We start from the raw sequence: 18,908 nt of genomic DNA on the forward strand, positions 1-18,908 counted from the left end.
TCTACAGTTGAAGAAAATAAAACCTGCAACACCTCTCACCACTACATCCTGGAAGGGAGCAGACTCTCCACTTTTCTAAAATGTAGAAACAGTAACATAAGTAGTATAATAGTACATAAGTAACCTGAGTTTGCATTCTTTATCTGCGACAGCTGTGCGTCCAACACTAGGATGTGATGTAAGCTGACTGCTTTTGACAGGCTGAAGGGGTCACTTCCAATCCTCTCTCTCCATCAGAAAGTTCTGCTGCATCATACAGCTGATCTTCAACCATAACAACACGTGCCAAGTCGACAGATGTCTATTTGATGTCAGGATTCCTTCCTATTCTCTCACCCCTCAAAAAAGTTCACTGCATCATACAGTTAAAAAACGGATCTACCCCATAACAACATATTCATATGGAGGATCACCACCTCTCTGTGATCGTGACCGATGCACAAACTCTGGCGTTTGACACACACACACACACACACACACACACACACACACAGACAGCCATCACAAAGAGAAGAAATGCCGCACTATTTACTTAAAAATCTTGATGTTTCTCCCAGCATCAGTCGGATCTACATAGCTACGCTTCATCTCAAGTCGACAGCCTCCCCAGTTTCACTATAGGCTATCACATGGCAGTTTCTTAACATTGCTTTATTAACACAGTGGATTCTAAAAACAGTAAAGTAACCCCAGTTTGCCATCTCTATATGAGGGATCTGAGCGTAACTCTGGGCCAAAGTCTTTTTTACGGTTTTATCCTACGATACTTGCGTGTCCTACATTAGGATGTGATCTAAGCACGCATTGCTAACCTTAATATACTACTCTGATAAAAAAATACTTAAGCCAGTTTAGAGCAGCTCCTTAAATGCCAATAACATGTTCCAGTCACTGTAATAGAATTGATGGTTAGAGGTATCAAATGAAGCACTAAGATCTAACAAGACCAAGTCCTTTGTCTGATGCAGTCAGAAGATGATTAGTCATTTTCACCAGTGCTGTCTCTGTGCTATGATGAACTCTAAATCCTGATGGAAAATCCTTAAATAAACTATTGCTATGTAGAAAGTCCCATAGCTGTTGGGCAACTGCTTTATCAAGGATCAAAGGAAGGTTAGAAACAGGTCTATTTGCTAAAAACCTCTGGATCAAAAGTGGGCTTTTTAACATCAGTTAGCTACTTTAAACAACTGTGGTACATAGCCTGCTAATAAGGACAGATTGATCATATCTAGTGAAGAAGTGCTGACTAAGGGTAAAACATTCAAAATTTAGGATGAAACTCTTTCATTTAAGTCATTTAAGGAAAAATCACTTTAGGGCCAGTACAGAAGAAACAATTACAGTGAGCCATAACTTTTTCAAGTGTGAGTTTTTAAAGTAGTGGCTCAAATCAAGGATCAATATGCCTGAAGCCTACCCCTTTTGAATCCTGTCACATGATTGGGAAGGGCGTGTGTGTGATTTCTTGTCTGCCTGTGTCACTGAGTGGGTTCCCATCTGTCAGGAGCTTACCATTTCAGATGACACCTGCCACTTCCAGCTGAGACTTTAGGCCACTCCATGCCATGAAGTTGACGGATTTTGCTGGTCAGCAGTAGTACGCTGCAAGAAGAGCCATCAAAAACACGACCCCCAAACAGTTGAAGAAAACAAAAGGTTTATTTTTTCCCTACAATACTTTGGGAGTAAAATACCCCCCCAACATAGTTAACATTTCAATATTTGGATTTGTACAAAATCAATTGCCCAGCAAAGAGACAAACACCAAACAAGGCACACAATGTTTCAAGTACAAGGCCTACCACTGACACATAAAACATACAACAACATGAGGTCTTGTTCTAAGGAAGTCATAATGTCTCAATGCCATCACCATGAAGTTCAAACATTACCAGGGTTTTATTCTAGTACAGTTTACAGCTAATAAATTAACATAATTATAAATATTAAACCGATCTGGAAAAATATCACTAACCATGAACGTTTAGTGTCTTAGTTTTACGATTTCAACAGGATGTTTTATTGTAACAAGATCAGCTATTGGAAGAAGTGATAAATTAATTGATATTCCTATTTTCTGAGATAAGATATGTAATGTATCCATATGAGGTTAGACAAGAACTTTACATTCATAATATCTCAGATCCCCCACAGACAGAAAGGCATACATTATTATCTGCAGGTTTTATATAAAAATACAACTTTGGTGTCTTCACTTGACAACAAATTCAGAAAAAACAGAAACCACCACAAAACTGACAGGAATAATTAATGACTTTTAAAATAAGTGGTGTCTTATTTAAATTACAATATGTTCCCCACAATCTCTTTGGTTCAGTAAGGCAAAGGTGACACTGAAATGGCAACTTCCACACAGTAGGGGAGAGTTGTAGTGGTCTTGGTATATCCTCCTTTCACACACACAGCTTTACCCAGAAGTTAAAGTTGGTCCAGCATCTTTGTTTTAATCAGAGCTGCTTGTCATTTGAGCAAAGGACAACATTTGTATAAATAGTAAAGAGAAACAATCATTTGGGACAATCATGTCACATTGGAAATACAATGTATAGAATTTTTAAAAGCACCAGCTCAATAAAGACATACAATATATTTATTGACTTCCCTCTAGTAGTATCCATCTATAAAGAAAATTTTATTTGTCCAGACGGAGATTTCAGCATTCACCCAAATTCAATAGAATTTGAATTTTTCAAAGCATTAAAACATGTCAATAGAAACACTGTTGCTGTTATTCTAGATAGTTCACAGAACAAGCTGTCAACTGCTTATAGTACAGTACTACTGTGAGTTCCCATGACAACTGTTGACAATGTCAACAGGGACACACAGTTCCTGGAAAGATGTTGCTGCTGAATAATTTTTCAGTGGTATAAGCACCATAAACTTAAAGAGTGATATCTGGAAACCTGGACAAATAAAAGCAAAATGATCTGACCTGACAGACAGGCCAGTGAGGTTTTATCATTTGGGTGAAATGTTGCTTTAAAAGATGCCCTGTGGAGTTTTGCAGTAAAGAAAGTTACACTGAGTGATTGACTGAGTGACTGACTAAGTGATTTTGTGAATTCAGCATTGTTTATATTCATGTGTACTAGCATGCCTTTAAGGCCATCTTAAGATTCATGCATGAAAGGGGTGTTCGCTTTATGTGCGAAAGGGCCCACAGAAGATTACATATTCTTATACTGTTTTGGCCAAAAGTGCACATAATTCTGACACAGAATATCAGACACATACTTATAATTTCACAGATATGCCACTGAATTATACCAGGAACAAATCCATCTTAAGTCCACAGGGATTCAGGTTCGGTGTATAGCAGTTAACTAAAGGAATTTAGTCTAGCTAGGCAGCTACTAGCCAATTCTGACAACTCCATTCTTAATCCCCCCCAGAAAGCGCTGATTGGCTTGGTTGTTTTTTCAAGCCACCAATGACCACAACACCTGATCTATTAGATTTCTTAGAAACTGGAAGGTATGGATGTGATTCAAGGTCTAAAACCAGGGTAGATGCCACCATGGTCCCACTGGAAGGCTGGGTTTGGGTATAAAATTAAAAATGGTCCGTTAGGTAGTAATAGTAGGTAATAGTGTAGATGGTTAAGTTTAGGCATAAACTTGACTGTTAAGGTTAGAGATGTTATGGTTTAGTCTGTCCTTAACTACAGCAGGACCCATGAAAACACAGTCAACAAGATAAATAACTGTTACTTGTAGTTTATCTAAAATCCCATTACACATGCCAAAAATAAGGCTAGTTTTATAAATCTGCCAACTCTTGGAGTCATAGTAGATAGTGGCTTCAAACTTAAATTGGCTGCAATAGGAAATAGGTTCACAGAGCAAGAAAGAGACAGGGTAGTTAAGTACAGCATTTCTGTGTGCAAGTATATACAGTATGTGCCAATGAATTCTCTAGACTGAAATCTGCTGGAGTCTGCTGCTGTTTGGTTCACCAGCCACACCTTCAGCCTCACTTCATCCTCAGGGACGCAAGGGAAGCAACTACCGTAGCTGGTACACACATGCAGCATGTTGCATTATTTTCCATGTGTGCATGTGTATGGTTAATGTCTCAGGTCCAGGACAGTCTACTTACAGTCAGAGCCACAGTCCATTTGAGGCTTAGACAAGGAGGCAGTGCAATCAAGGCGCTCAGTGCTCCTTCAACCTGGGAGGCAGAGACAAGCATTAATGCCATATTGATACATTTTCCAGTCAAGAGCTCTATGAAAAGTGAACTCACAGTTCATGAAGGACTTTGTGGAGTGTGGATCAAACTATTAAATTACACGTGTCCTGGCTTCAGAACATTTGTTCATCTTCCAAGTTGGATGTCAAATTACTATTTTTGTGAGCGATAATATTGTGAACTGAGGTTTGTTGCTTTCTGAATATGTGACTCAATGGCTCTTTAAATTACTTGTTTAAGAAATTAAATCCATTTCTCAGCCAAAATATTTCTGATCTGCAGTACCAAAATGGCAGCATACAGCCTTCATTCCTTACCAACTGTTGCCCATTATCACTGATATTACATTAGTTGTTGTGTGGGGAATAAATATTCATGCTGAAAACTGGTTTCAGCACCTGACAGTACTCATCTGGCAGCAAAAAGAGAGCCATACCCAGCATTTCCTCCAAGCATCTGGTTCTTGCTGTGAGCTAAAAAAGATTATTTCATTTGTACTGTATTATCTATTCTGTGCTCATGTTTTGCCATGCCATGCTTTATTTCCAAAACAGTTTTAGGAGTACTATTAATTTGTCATTTTTACAATCATCTTTGGAGTTTTATCCATCAAAATTATATAGACAATTAAAAGAAATGACTACATAGCAACTGAAAAAAGTGACTAAACTTTGAAGTTAATTCAGCTTGGAATATGAATATTATATAACCCCTATTTTTTGTTTCAGGGAATTTGAGTGTTTCCCCTTTTCTATTAGAAACAACAGAATAGATTTAGAGGCTCTACATCAGCTTATTAAAGAATGCAGATGTAAAATGTAGCTATATAATTTCATATCTGGAACAGACAAACCTCCAATACACTTTACCTCTCTGCAAACCTTTCATTTTCATTTTGGATTTTCCCTTCCCATTTGAACTGAGAGATAATCATCTATAAATTTCAAAAACTGAATCAATAGCAATATTTTGCAGTGTCTTGCAATATGTTTCGTGTTTCATCACAGTACTTCCAAGTTCTATGCGTGTAGCACGAGTTATTTAAATTTCTCGATGAATTGTTTCAGCCCTTGTAATGCCCAGTTCAAAGTAAGATTCAATAAGCTGATCCATACTGAGGCGCTGGGAGCAGCTGAGCGGAAATAGAAACAGAGGGAATGGAAGAAGAAAAGTATTAAGGTGATGCAAAACATATTGCAAGGGAACACAAAAGTAGTCCTCAAAAATATTCTCACCGTCACCCTCCATAGGTTCTCAAGATTCTCTCAGGTTACATGTTTCTCCAGTAAATGTGTTTATTGGAGCATGGCTATATCTATATGGTTCCTAACTAGGAAATCTATACAAGCAATGTGCTTTTTAAAGCATTTGAGTCCTTTGAGATTACAACTTAAAATATTGAAATACATCACATTAAAGCCGCTTCAACCTTTAAATCGGTTATGAAAAATTATCTGGGAAAAAGGGAAACTTTTTTCTTAAATTACCCACCCAATTCCCACCTACTCCCCTTAACTCCCCAAATCCTACTTGTCCTCCAAGTGTCTTCCAGGGATGCAGCCTTTCAGCACAGTCACTAAGCCCCACACCTCACAGAATATTACATATTAATATTATTATTCTATACTCCCCCCCACCCAAATGATTGTAACATATTTTTGCTTATTATTATTACCTTATTATCATTACCACCTCCATGTGCATTCCACTTCATAAATAAAAAAATAAATATATATATATATATATAATAATAATAATAATTAGAACTGCAAACAGTTATGAGCGGGGTCCAAGCCCCCTGGTGCCAGGTTTACCATATTTATGAATGTGCAATGTATTTAGTAGTTATGAGGCAAAATGTATGAAATGAATAGGATTTTCCCATGGTATTTGAGCATGGATTATAGCGCCACCTATAGATATAACATGCATGTATGTCAATGGGAGTTTGTTTTTACGTCTATAAGGCCTTTTCACACGGGAAGCAATTTACGCGCCTCGTAATTCATTTACAATGAGAGGCGATCGTGTGGGAAGGGGGGCGCGGGCATTGCAACAGGCGTAGCAACAAGCGGGCGTGTTCCTGTGAAACTGTCGCTATCAGCTATCGCTATCAGCTATATGAATATGAATAATATATATAATAATATAGCTCATCAGCTAACGTTACTTAGCCTATAGTTTTACTTTAAACTAGGCTATGAAGGAATACAGTGGCGCACAGAAGCCGTTGCTATCTATTGAGCGCCTTCAGTTTACTCGCGGAGCGCTTGTCTCTGTGTCTTTTCACATGAGAAGCGCAGAGCAACCCCGCGGGGCCATGCGACTACGCAGGCAGAGTGTCGCTTCCCGTGTCAAAAGGCCTTTAATCTGCAATAACAGCACCACCTATGGGCATATTAGGGTCAACTTTGGTCCATGGAGTCAGGAGACTGTCCTGAACAATTTGGCTCAAGTTTCATATCAATGTGATTTGTCGTTATAGAGGAACAAATATTTTGTGTTAAATAGCGCCACCTAGGGGATAATATCACCAAACTTTGCACAGCCACTTAGGGGGGCATGCCCCCATAAGGTCCTCAAGTTTGGTGTCGATCGGCCATTCCACACCTAAGATATGACACTTCCTGTTTTAAGCGTTTTACACAAACATTTGTTAGCTTATCATTCCAACAGTTTTTCGAGTATCAGTCTGGAGAGCACTAACTGTTATCAGCTTGGTCCAGAGATTATCCGTGCCAAGTTTGGTGCCGATCGGACTCACAGTTTCGGAGGAGTTAATCAAAAAAGGTTTTTTAGTTTTCGCGATGTAGCAGAAAAAAAAGTCTAGGCAGAAATGGGCGTGGCCTATACCAGGAGATTCAGCTCGATCTCCCGAACGCGGGATATAAGGTTTTTAATATGCGTCTTTGTATCCGGGAGTTCCAAGCCCAAATGTGTTGACCTTGCTATTAGAGCCCCCTAGAGTTAGAAGTGTGTGGATTTTTTCGCCTGCCATTGTTTCACGAATCTGAACGTACCCCGTGAGTTTTGTGTCTGTAGCACTTACCGTCTAGGCCGCAGTATCACTTTTAGGCAAAAACGCACGGAAAAGTAATAAAAACTAATACGATTACAATAGGATTCCCAGCTCCGCTCACAGTTCCCAACCCCACTCAGGCTTGGACTCTAATAATAAAAAAACCCTGTAAACATATCCACAGTATAGTCACTGCAAATACATACTGTAATGTGTTCTGCACTATGATAAATTAAATTAATAAATAAATATAGATAGATATTTAGATAAATTATTTTTCAACGTATATGTAGTATTGTTTTTTAAATCCCCCTGGGGACAACAAAGTCCAACTAACTAACTTTAAAGTTATAGTTATATTATAATATAACATCTTTGGGAGTGAAGGAATGGGAGAACAGACAGTAGAAAGAGACAATGATCAACAGTAGAAAGCAGGACTCACTCTACAGCGGAGATGGGATGGGCTTTAGCCGAGCATAGCTCTTTTGTCACGAGCCGTAGCAAAAGCTGAAACACACATGCACAAAGTCAAATATTAGTTCATTTATTTATTTTGCTTCTATTTGAAACATATTCCTTTTATGTTCTGCTGGCCTGAATTTAAAGCTACATTCAGTAATTTTACTGGCCACTGTTGTTCATGGTTTCTAAAGCACTCACCAACAGAGCAAGGAAGTCAGCAGTCATCAGCATGTAGAAGACCTGATTCCAGCCGCCTGTAGCCAACAACCCCGCCAGCAGGGGGCCCACTGCTGCACCTGACAGCATAAACATAATTAGGATCATTTGTTTGTGTGTGTAGATCACCTCCCTATAGAAATATCTCCAAGGATATCTCAGACAGGTTGAATCCAAGCTATCCCAACATGAACACTACTAGGTAGGTCATTCAAAGATAAGGTTGGTTGTTGGTTGTCCACAAATCTCATCTGGAGACCCAAACCAACCATGTCTTCTACTAAAAAAGTATTGTGTGCGAGTGTCAAAGACTGATGTTGCTTCTTCCTCTGAGCCATAAAGCTCCATTGTTGTCTAAAATTATTAAACTATTAAAACACATTAGTGAGCCTCACTGTTCTGCTGGGTAACATGTTCCTTCATCACCATGAACATTCTCAAACCCCAAAACACCATCCTGCAGAGCACCATGTATACTAATCCACCGTTGTTTTTATAAAATGACATTTCTAAAATGACATACACTGCTCAAAAAAATAAAGGGAACACTTAAACAACACAATGTAACTCCAAGTCAATCACACTCCTGTGAAATCAAACTGTCCACTTAGGAAGCAACACTGATTGACAATCAATTTCACATGCTGTTGTGCAAATGGAATAGACAACAGCTGGAAATTATAGGCAATTAGCAAGACACCCCCAATAAAGGAGTGGTTCTGCAGGTGGTGACCACAGACCACTTCTCAGTTCCTATGCTTCCTGACTGATGTTTTGGTCACTTTTGAATGCTGGTGGAGCACTGCCAGAGCCCTGCAAAATGACCTCCGACAGGCCACATATATAACCGGTGACAACAAAAGTCAGTACACCCCTAAGTGAAAATGTCCAAACTGGGCCCAATTAGTCATTTTCCCTCTCTGGTGTCATGTGACTCATTAGTGTTACAAGGTCTCAGGTGTGAATGGGGAGCAGGTGTTAAATTTGGTGTTATCACTCTCACACTCCATGGCACATGGCACCTCATGGCAAAGAACTCTTTGAGGATCTGAAAAAAAAAAAGGTTACTCTATATAAAAATGGCCTTGGCTAGAAACTGAGCTGCAGCACGGTGGCCAAGACCATACAGCGGTTCAACAGGACAGGTTCCACTCAGAACAGGCCTCGCCATGGTCGACCAAAGAAGTAGAGCGCACGTGCTCGGTGTCATATCCAGAGGCCGTCTTTGGGGAAATAGACGTATGAGCCTGTCAGCCTGTCAGTGCTCACACCATACGCCACACAGTGGAAACAAATTGGTCTGCGTGGCTGTTGTCCCAGAAGGACGCCTCTTCTAAAGATGAGATGGACTCCAGTGGCAACCTGTGAAGCTCTGGTGAACTCCATGCCCAAAAGGGTTAAGGCAGTGCTTGAAAATAATGGGGCCGGTTTGGACATTTTCACTTAGGGGTGTACTCAATTTTGTTGCCAGCAGTTTAGACATTAATGGCTGTATAATTTACACTGTAACACAAGCTGTACACTCACTACTTTACATTGTAGCAGTGTCATTTCTGCAATTTTGTCACGTGAAAATGAAAAGTTATAATCAAATATTTACAAAAATGTGAGGAATGTAGTCACTTTTGTGAGAGAGATAATTTTATTTGTGAGTTGTTTTTAAAAGTCTTCAGTAGGTGTAGAGTGCTACAGATAAGGTTGGGACATTTAAAGATATTGGGAAACAGACTAATACATACAGTTAGCTGGGTTTTTCCATGGGATTTGTTGAACATTAGAAACATAACACCAGCCTTCTGTTAAGTAGTTTTATTTTTATCCTTTTGTCCTGTTGATCATTGATACTGACCTACAGATCCTGTGCCATCTATTATTGCTGTGACAGTAGACAATGCTCTAGCATTTCCTTTCAGGCTCTTGTGGGTGCCCTAGGGTCAAAGGTCAAATGAAAGTTTGAGAGAAAGAGGAATGAGAGAGGGGGTCTATGCAGATTGAGTCAATAATCATGTATGAATTTAGTATATTGGAATTAGAGTTAAACACACTTACCAAATCAGCAGACACTGCAGTCGTAATGAGGGCGTAGGGTCCATTGACTAGACCCCCACACACTAACAGCATGCCTGGGAAACACAGACTAGGTGAGTTACATCATGCATTTCTACAGCCATCCAAATCCACTGCACTCCTGTGTAACTCAATGTTTCCCCCAGTACTAAGAACATACCTGGTAAAGTTTACTCTACTTCACTTAGGGCAAACCAACAATGTGTGCCAAAGTCAAAGTCAACTTTGTTGTCAATTCTACCATGTACAAGGCACACAGAGAATTGAAATTGCGTTTCTCTCATGACCCACGGTGAATGTAAGACAAAACAAATACCAAAAACAATAATTTAAAAAACAGTTATTAACAAGTTGTTTACAACAATTAAACAAAGTGCATGTGTTTTATACATCAGAGCGGCTGCTGTTGCTCAGCAGCTGTATCATCTTCTGCTGTATCACAGTGTCACATAATGACATTTACAAATTCCCTTCAGCATATTGTGAGGATAATGAGCCACAGCTGTGACCATTATGAGCTCAGTGGGAATAAGAGTCATCAGTTGAGCCACAATGTCTACACTGAATGAACCACTGATGATCACCTGATGATCTAATTATCTGGAACTTGTACATGATAAGCAGATGATGTAAAGGACACACAGAGGGATAGTATTTGAAACATAACTATATAACTCCAAAACAGTGTTCAGGAGCATTTAGGAAAAGACAGATTCATTAATACACGTCAGAGCAAACCCCCACATCGAGATGAGGGCAGGTGTGTGTGAACGTCTAAAAATGTTCTTAAGAATAAATATGAGTCGAACATAAAGCCTTACAAAATCAGGCAGCTCACAGTAAGTTTGATCTGTCTCAGTGTGATTCCTCAGAGCTGACTGCAGTGACTCAGTTAAGGACTACAACTAAGTCTATCCACAATGTCACAAAGCATCATCCATTTTGTCATAACTGAATTTAATCTGACTTCTTTTCGCAACCAGTGGAGTTGACCCCTATGGAGGACTGATCATAAACATACTCAGAAATAAATACATAATTAAAATAAATGCTCAAATAAATAAACATCGAATTAAATGCACAAAATGATCAGACCAAGATTAACAGACCAGAAGCAACTGCTACTTGCCTGACCTTCCCCCTGTGGAGGAAGAGCAACAACCGCTACTAGCTAACACCGAGGATGTCCTTGACCCAGCTTTTCACCAAACTATTCAGGAAATAACAGCAAACATATTCAGGGTGATTGATGAAAAGCCGGGGCCACTAACCCAAACTATACAGACCTTTTATAGGAGAGAACCACCGAGGCAGAGAATAGGATAGCAGCGTCTGAACACACCTCCAAGACGGTGGAGACGTGGTTTCAGGTGCTTGAAAACCAAATACAAAACATGTCCGAGCATATCGGTGACCTCGAGAACAGAGCAGGATAAAAATGTTTACCAGAAGACGCGGAGGGGAGTAACACAACAAAGTTTTTCGAGAGCTGGATACCCAACCTGCTCGGACTGGAGACGAAAGCCGACCGCGTCAAAGTTGAAAGAGCTCACTGCACTCTAGCTCCAAAGCTGGGACCAAACCAGGGACCACGACCCGTCCTAATCAGGGTTCACAACTTCGCTGACAAACAGAGGGTGCTGGACGCCGCAAGACTTAGCAGGACCATGAAGTACCAGGAGTCCAGCATCATGTTTTTCCTGGATCTGTCAGCCGCGGTACTGCGCAAAGGAAAAGGATTTTAGGACCATCATGTATTTAGGGCTAAATACATGATGCTGTACCTGACCACGCTGAAAATAATCCACAGTGGAGAAGCCAGGAGTTTCGACTCCCCCGCTAAAGCCATGGCCTTTATTGACACTCTCAGATGAGCTACACGTGAGTCACCAGCCGATCTGTTTATGTTCATGTTTATGTTCATGTTTGGGCAGATCATATATCTCTGTAGATAATGATGATGGCTCACAAGGCTAAAACTGATCAATTTCAAATGACAACCTTTGCCCTACTGTCCTATGTTTATGGTGATCATGGGTGAATGATAACATGGTGTGTAAACCAATATTACAGACAGTATTTTATTTTGTTTTTGCAGAGGGATGGGACCTTTTTTTTTTTGGTCTGCCTATCCTTGTTCACAGGTGGATATTAATATTATTCAGGTGGTCATTTGAGGTCGGAGCTGTAGGAGAGGTTAATCAAGTTAGTGTCTGGGTATGGAGATGGTTATGGTACTCCCTGGTTATCGCATGGGGAAGGTTCCTCCCACAGTGCTGTTGGCACGTCTGTTATCTGTCACCTGTGTTGTCTGTTTTTTGTTTTTTGGAATATTAAGGGAAGCCACTCCCCCATTAAAAGAAAAAAAATATTGTTATCTTTAAAAAAGGAAAAGATTCTTATTATTCTCTGTGTATACCAATGACATGACACTGCAAGACAGCAATTATAAACTATTTAAATATGCTGATGATATGGCCTTAGTTGGTCTTTTTTATAAGAATGATGCTGTGTCTGATTATTTTGCTCAGGTTTCCAGACTGGTGCAATGGTATAGGTCTAGCTATCTGGCAATCAATGCTGTGAAAACAAAGGAGCTGATTTTACATCATGCTGAGCAATCCCTTTCGCTTACTCTCTGTGGTCAAACAGTGGAGATTTAAGAGAGTTTTAAGTATCTAGGTACACACGTGGATGACAAATTGAGTTTCACTGAAAATACTGATTTCATCTGTAAAAAAGCCAGGCAGAGAATATTCTTAATTAGGAAACTGAAAGAGCTTGGTGTCAGTCAAAACATCCTGGAGAGAGTGTATATCAGCTTGATAGAGTATTCTAGAGTATTCTCGTGTTTAATATCTCGGTCTGGTTTGACCTTCACAGTACAGCTCTACACAGAAAGGCCCTGAGTATCATTGGTGACAATAAACACCCCCTCCATATGTTTGAGCTGCTTCCGACGATACAGAGTGCCTCTGGCAAATAGGAATATCTATAAGCGATCTTTTATACCTAGTGCAATAAATTTAATGAATAAATTGCATAGTGTCATATATATGTTCATGTTTGTATAGTGATGTTTTTATAGGTCTGGTGAGACCAAAGACAATTTTCTTTCCAGCCTTGGCTGGACAAAGTGGTACTCTATTCTATTCCATTGATAATGCTATGCTGCAAGAAACACACCTGAATGATGAGGAGCATTTACAGCAGCAACAGTGCGGCTTTCATCAAGTCTATTTTTCATCTTTTACCACCAAAACAGTTTATAGAATCTGTTGTCTCCTGTTCAATTTGAAACATTATAATATCAGACCACGCAGCAGTATACATGAACGTTATATTTAAAAAATTCTTAAGAAACCCACGAGTTGGAGAATAGACACCTCAATTCTAAAAGATCACAAATTCATATCATATTTCACTACAGAATTTAAGCATTTCTTCACCATTAACAACCCCTCTGTTAATAGTTCATCTCTGCTCTGAGAAACCTCCAAGGCCTATGCCAGGGAGTTGATCATATCTTATATTGCTACCAAAAGACGCAAAATTATGGAACAACAAGAAAAGAGGTTGAGTATATTGGAGGGGGATTATTTCAAGAAACTTACAGAAGCTAAATTGAAGGAAATTACTGCTATCCGCTCCACATTAGACTCCTTGCTAACACAAAAGGCGGGGGGAATTAGGATATGCAAAACAAAGAACATGGGGACAAACCAGGAAGATATTTAGCCAATTTAACAAAAAAGCGACAAGCCTCTCAGCTTATTGAGTTAATTTCAGATGGGTCAGGGACTTGTTCCTCTGATTCTATACTAATTAATGACACTAATGACAAATTTCTACACAAAATTATATCAGTCAGAGCAAACTAACCATGTTAAAACACTAATGGAAGCTTTTTTCTCCAATCTTGATCTTCCAACTATATCACAAGTTCAGAAATCTAAATTAAATGCCCCGATCTCAGCGGCTGAACTGCGTGAGGTCATTCAACTCCTTTGAACAGTCAAAACGCCAGGCAGTGCTGGTCTCGGTGGCTATAAAGAAATTCAAAGTCTTCTATTAGAACCTATTATGAATGTTTAACCACTCCTTTGAATGTGGCACCCTTCCACCATCATTAAGGGAAGCCAATATTTCACAGATTCCGAAAAAAAGGGAAATGCCCCGAGGATTGTGCCCCGTATAGGTCGATCTCGCTATTGAATGTGGATTTAAAAATTCTTTCCTAAGTTTTAGCAAGACGCGAAGGCTTTCTACCGATCATTGTGAAGTAGGATTAAACTGTTTTTTTTTATTAATTCTTATCCCAACATTAGAAGATTGCTAAATATTATCCAGCTATCTGAACAGCAGGAAGTAAATGGTCAAGTGGTTTCCCTAGATGCGGAAAAAGCTTTCGAGAGAAGAGTTTTTAATTTTTTTTACAATTGATTGGTTCAGCTTAGGTGATAGATGGATGAAAGTCCTGTATGCCCAAATAATGGCTGCAGTCCTAAGCAATGGTTTAGCGGAAGCTGTCAGGCGAGACCCTTTAATGGTTTGATGTGGGCGAAAAATTACATAAAATTACACTGTATGCAGACGATGCGTTGCTGTTTATGTTAAACCCCTCTGTATCAGTCCTTTGTCTTATCAGAGCGGTAATGCCTCTAGGTACTTCCAAATCAGAGAGGTAATGCCTCTAGGTAATTTACGACATGCCTCTAGGTACTTCCAAATCAGAGAGGTAATGCCTCTAGGTACTTTACGACATGCCTCTAGGTACTTTACGACAACCACCAGATAATCCCAATCCTTTCCCATTCAAGTGGTCCCCTACAGGTTTCATGTATTTAGGCATATATTACACCTAAATTCAATATTACACCTAAATTTAATCAGTTGTTTCAAGCCAACTTTAACCCACTATTCGATAAAATTACACAACGCTTGGAGAGATGGAACAATCTTCCCATATCATGGCTGGGCCGAATTTCCCTTCTGAAAATGAATATCCTTCCACGTTTGCACTATCCAATACAAATGATTCTCATCTTTTCAACCATAAAATAGAGAAAAAACTGAATGACAGTTCTTTTATCTGGACTAAACAAAGACCACGGATCAGCATGTCAGTATTGCAGTTACCAAATACTATGGGTGGGCTGGATCTCCCAGATATTAAGAGATACCAATTGAGTGCCTTTCTAAGATACATACAGTCTCCTCCAAAAGTACTGGAACGGTAAGGGAAATTCCCTTGTTTTTGTTGCTCACTGAAGACATTTTGGTTTAAGATCAAAAGATGATTATGAGACAAGAGTTCAGAATTTCAGCTTTTATTTCCTAGTATTCACATCTAGATGTGTTAAACAACTTAGGACATATCACTGTTTGTATTAGACCACAGCATTCTTTGGTGAGCAAAAGTAATGGAACTAATAATCTTAAAGTAAATAACATTTAATATTTGGTGGCATAACCCTTACTTGCAATAACTGCCTCAAGCCTGCGACCCATCGATATCACCAAACTGTTGCATTCTTCATTTGTGATGTATTCCAGGCTTTTACCGCAGCTTCTTTCAGTTCTTGTTTGTTTCAGGCTGTTTCTTAAGGAGGTGAAATGCATGCTGTATTGGGTTAAGGTCAGGTGATTGACTTGGCCAGTCTAAAACCTTCCACTTTTTTCCCCTGATGAAGTCCTTTTTGTTGGCAGTGTGCATTGGGTCATTGTCCTGCTGCATGATGAACTTCCTCCCGATTAGTTTCAATGCATTTCTCTGTAAATTGGCAGACAATATGTTCCTGACACTTCTGAATTCATTCTGCTGTTACCATCATCAGTAAATATTAATAAGTCTATTCCAGAAGCAGCCATGCACGCCCAAGCCATGACATTACCTCCACCATGCTTCACAGATGAGCTTGTATTCTTCGGATCTTAAGCAGTTCCTTTCTTTCTCCACACTTTGGCCTTTCCATCACTTTGGTAGAGATTAATCTTGGGATGTGTTCGAAACGGAAGGCAGTTGCCTCGCTGCCTCGCTGCCTCGATATCGTAATAGACAGCTGCCTCAGAAGGCATGACTTTCAAGTGATCATCAGTCCATAACACTGTGTTCCAGAACTTTTGCGGCTCATCTCTGTACTTCTTTGCAAATTTCAATCTGGCCTTCCGATTCTTACTACTAATGAGTAGGTTGCCTCATGTGGTGTGGACTCTATATTTCTGCTCTCTGAGTTTTCTTCCAACAGTGGATTGTGATACCTTCACCCCTGCACTGTGGAGGTCGTTGGTGATGTCACTAACTGATATTTTGGGGGTTTTCTTCACAGCTCTCACCATATTTCTGTCATCAACTCATGTTGTTTTCCTTGGCCGCCCTGTTGGACGTCTGTTGCTCAGTACACCAGTAGTTTCTATCTTTTTCAGGACATACCAAATTGTTGTGCTTGTTATGCCCAATGTTTGTCCAATGGCTCTGGTCGATTTTCCTTCTTTTCTCAGCTTGACAATGGCTTGCTTTTCTCCCATAGACAGCTCTCTGGTCTTCATGATGGTTTATCCTCTTTAACAGGAAATGCAGTCTTTATAGGTTTGAACCAAGGATGAAAACCTAGACTAGTCATGCAGAGCTACTTAATGTTTGGACAATCGAGCTAAAAGGCAACACATGGGTAACAAGAAACATCTGTCTGTCACATGTTCCAATAGTTTTGCACACTTGAAAAATGGGTGGGTTCAAACAAAGGGTGGTATGTCCTGAGTTGTTTAACACATCTAGATGTGAATACCACGAAATGAGAGCTGAAATTCTGAACTCTTGTCTCATCCTCATCTTTTGATCTTAAACCGATGAGGGGACTGTAGCTCATTGGATTAAAGATGATGCCTCATCAATCTGGCTCGATATCGAGAAGTCCCTATCCAATTGTCCACAAAAAAAAAAAGTACTTTTTATTGATAAACTGAAATATATTAAAAGCTTTGCAACCCAGTTACAATTAATACTGTTAGAACATGGAGGATTACACAGCATAAAGAAGGCAGATCAGGGCATACGTCGGTTTTCACCCTGATCGCTGATAACCGTGACTTTCTCCCAGGAACCTTGTACAGGGCTTTCAAATGCTGGACAGTTAAGTAAATTTCTTCCCTGGGTGATCTTTTTGTTGGTCCAACCCTCATGACTTTTAATCAAGTTATGGAAAAATATGGCATATCAAGAAATTACCTTTTTTGTTATCTTCAGGTCAGAGATTTTATTGTAAAAGATACATCTCTGCTTGCTGATATGAATGTCACACAGATAGAGAAACTTACTGCCTTCTCAGAGCAATGCTTCCATTAGAACCTTTTATGCCAGTCTGAAGGATTGCTTAAATCTCGGCATTCGGACGCTTGGAATGATCTGGGAGAGGGAACTGGGTGTTGTGATAACTGAGGAGATGTGGGAGGACATCTGGGAGAATGCAAGGAAAGTATCTGTTTGTTACCAGACAAGAGTGATGCAATTTAAGATACTGCATAGAAGGGGTGTAACGGTACATATATTCGTACCGGACCGTTTCGGTATAGGACTTTCAGAACGGTGCACATGTGCACCAATTGCAGTCTTTAACTTTATATATTGGGCTTATTGTGTGTGTGTAAGATACGTAAATTCCGAGTTTCCACACGGACATATTAAGGCGGACCAAATCTCTGCCTTGTGGCACTACAGCGCTGCACAGGCAGCCACTTTAGCCCAGCGTCTCGCTAACTAGTGACTTAAGCATCACGGACAGAGCTTTAAGACCGTCCCTTATTGTTAAAGTCTTCTGTTTGGGAACACTTCGGTTTCCAGTGAAATACAACAACGGACAAGTTGACAAGACGAAAGCATTGGGCCGACATTTCTTAGTAGTGATCAGGTATGTTTCTGGCAACACGTCAAACTTGCTAACTCACTAATGGTATCACACGAAGGAGAAGGTCACTGCAACAAAGGAGGAAAAAATAAAAAAACGCCTTTTGGCATTTAAACAAACTTTACTCTTCGGCAAAGGTTTTTTTTTTTTTTTTTTTTTTTTTAATCTGAGCAGGCCTTCCAGCTGGGATTGATAATACTCATTGATGGAATAAAAGAATAAGAATGCTGCACTGTAATCCATATTATTATTATTTTATTAGATTTTATTAGCTATATGTGGTATTGTTTTGAGAATATTTTATTTAGTGGAGAACTTGTTAGTAGTTTGTAGCAGTATTTTATTTCTTATTGTCATTTATTTTATATAATTTATTTTTTATGTGTAATTTGGAAGAATGTTTAAAAAACTGTAAACTAATTTAGATTTTAACTAAAGTTCATAATAAACCAGCAGCAATTTAATGTTTGCTCCCCTACTGTACCGAAAAGAAACCGAACCGTGACTTCAAAACCGAGGTACATACCGAACCGAGATTTCTGGGTTCTGTTACACCCCTACTGCATAGAGCACATGTTGGTCCAAATTGTCTCTCCAAATACAGAAAGGATGTCTCTCCATTTCGTCAGAGTAAAACAGAAATTGGCGATCTTACTCACTGTATCTTGTCCTGTGTAAAAATACAACAATATTGGAGTGGTGTTCTGTTTAAAATACAGAAGGTTCTGAGGAAGGAGTTTGAACTTGACCTGGTTTCCCTCTTTCTGGGTCTTCCCAGTGGTCGTGTAACTGATATATATCAGAAAAAAAAACTGTATAATGTTATGACATTCTGTGCCAGGAACAATATTCTTCAGCGCTCGATCTCAGATAAGGCCCCCTCAGTGGTGGGATAGGACAATAATGGAATTACATACCTCTGGACTTTCTCACCTGTCCTCTGCAGTCCAAAACTAATGCCATTGAAAGAATATGGAAACAATTTCTTGACTATATTAATGTAAATATTTCTGCTATAC

The 18,908-nt window shown here is 39.5% G+C and overlaps 1 protein-coding gene across 3 annotated transcripts in view; it reads right to left on the reverse strand.

The window, feature by feature from the left end:
• Positions 1-1,643: 1,643 nt before the first annotated feature.
• Positions 1,644-18,908, reverse strand: part of slc37a1 (solute carrier family 37 member 1) — a 43,135-nt gene continuing 25,870 nt past the window's right edge. For 2 of the 3 annotated variants that reach the window (XM_038719743.1, XM_038719744.1), the window contains 5 exons: positions 9,968-10,041; positions 9,768-9,846; positions 7,901-7,998; positions 7,683-7,747; positions 1,644-4,197 (listed from right to left, as the gene is read on the reverse strand). In XM_038719743.1, coding sequence (XP_038575671.1) covers positions 4,182-4,197; positions 7,683-7,747; positions 7,901-7,998; positions 9,768-9,846; positions 9,968-10,041 — 332 coding nt within the window. In that variant the 3' untranslated portion in view covers positions 1,644-4,181. The remainder of the gene's footprint in view (positions 4,198-7,682; positions 7,748-7,900; positions 7,999-9,767; positions 9,847-9,967; positions 10,042-18,908) is intronic. The other variant, XR_005444525.1, reaches the window with a different exon arrangement.

This window comes from Micropterus salmoides, unplaced genomic scaffold, assembly GCF_014851395.1.
Source record: "Micropterus salmoides isolate LMB-PRFRI ecotype aquatic unplaced genomic scaffold, ASM1485139v1 Ms_hic_scaffold_15, whole genome shotgun sequence".
Classification (NCBI taxonomy): domain Eukaryota; kingdom Metazoa; phylum Chordata; class Actinopteri; order Centrarchiformes; family Centrarchidae; genus Micropterus; species Micropterus salmoides.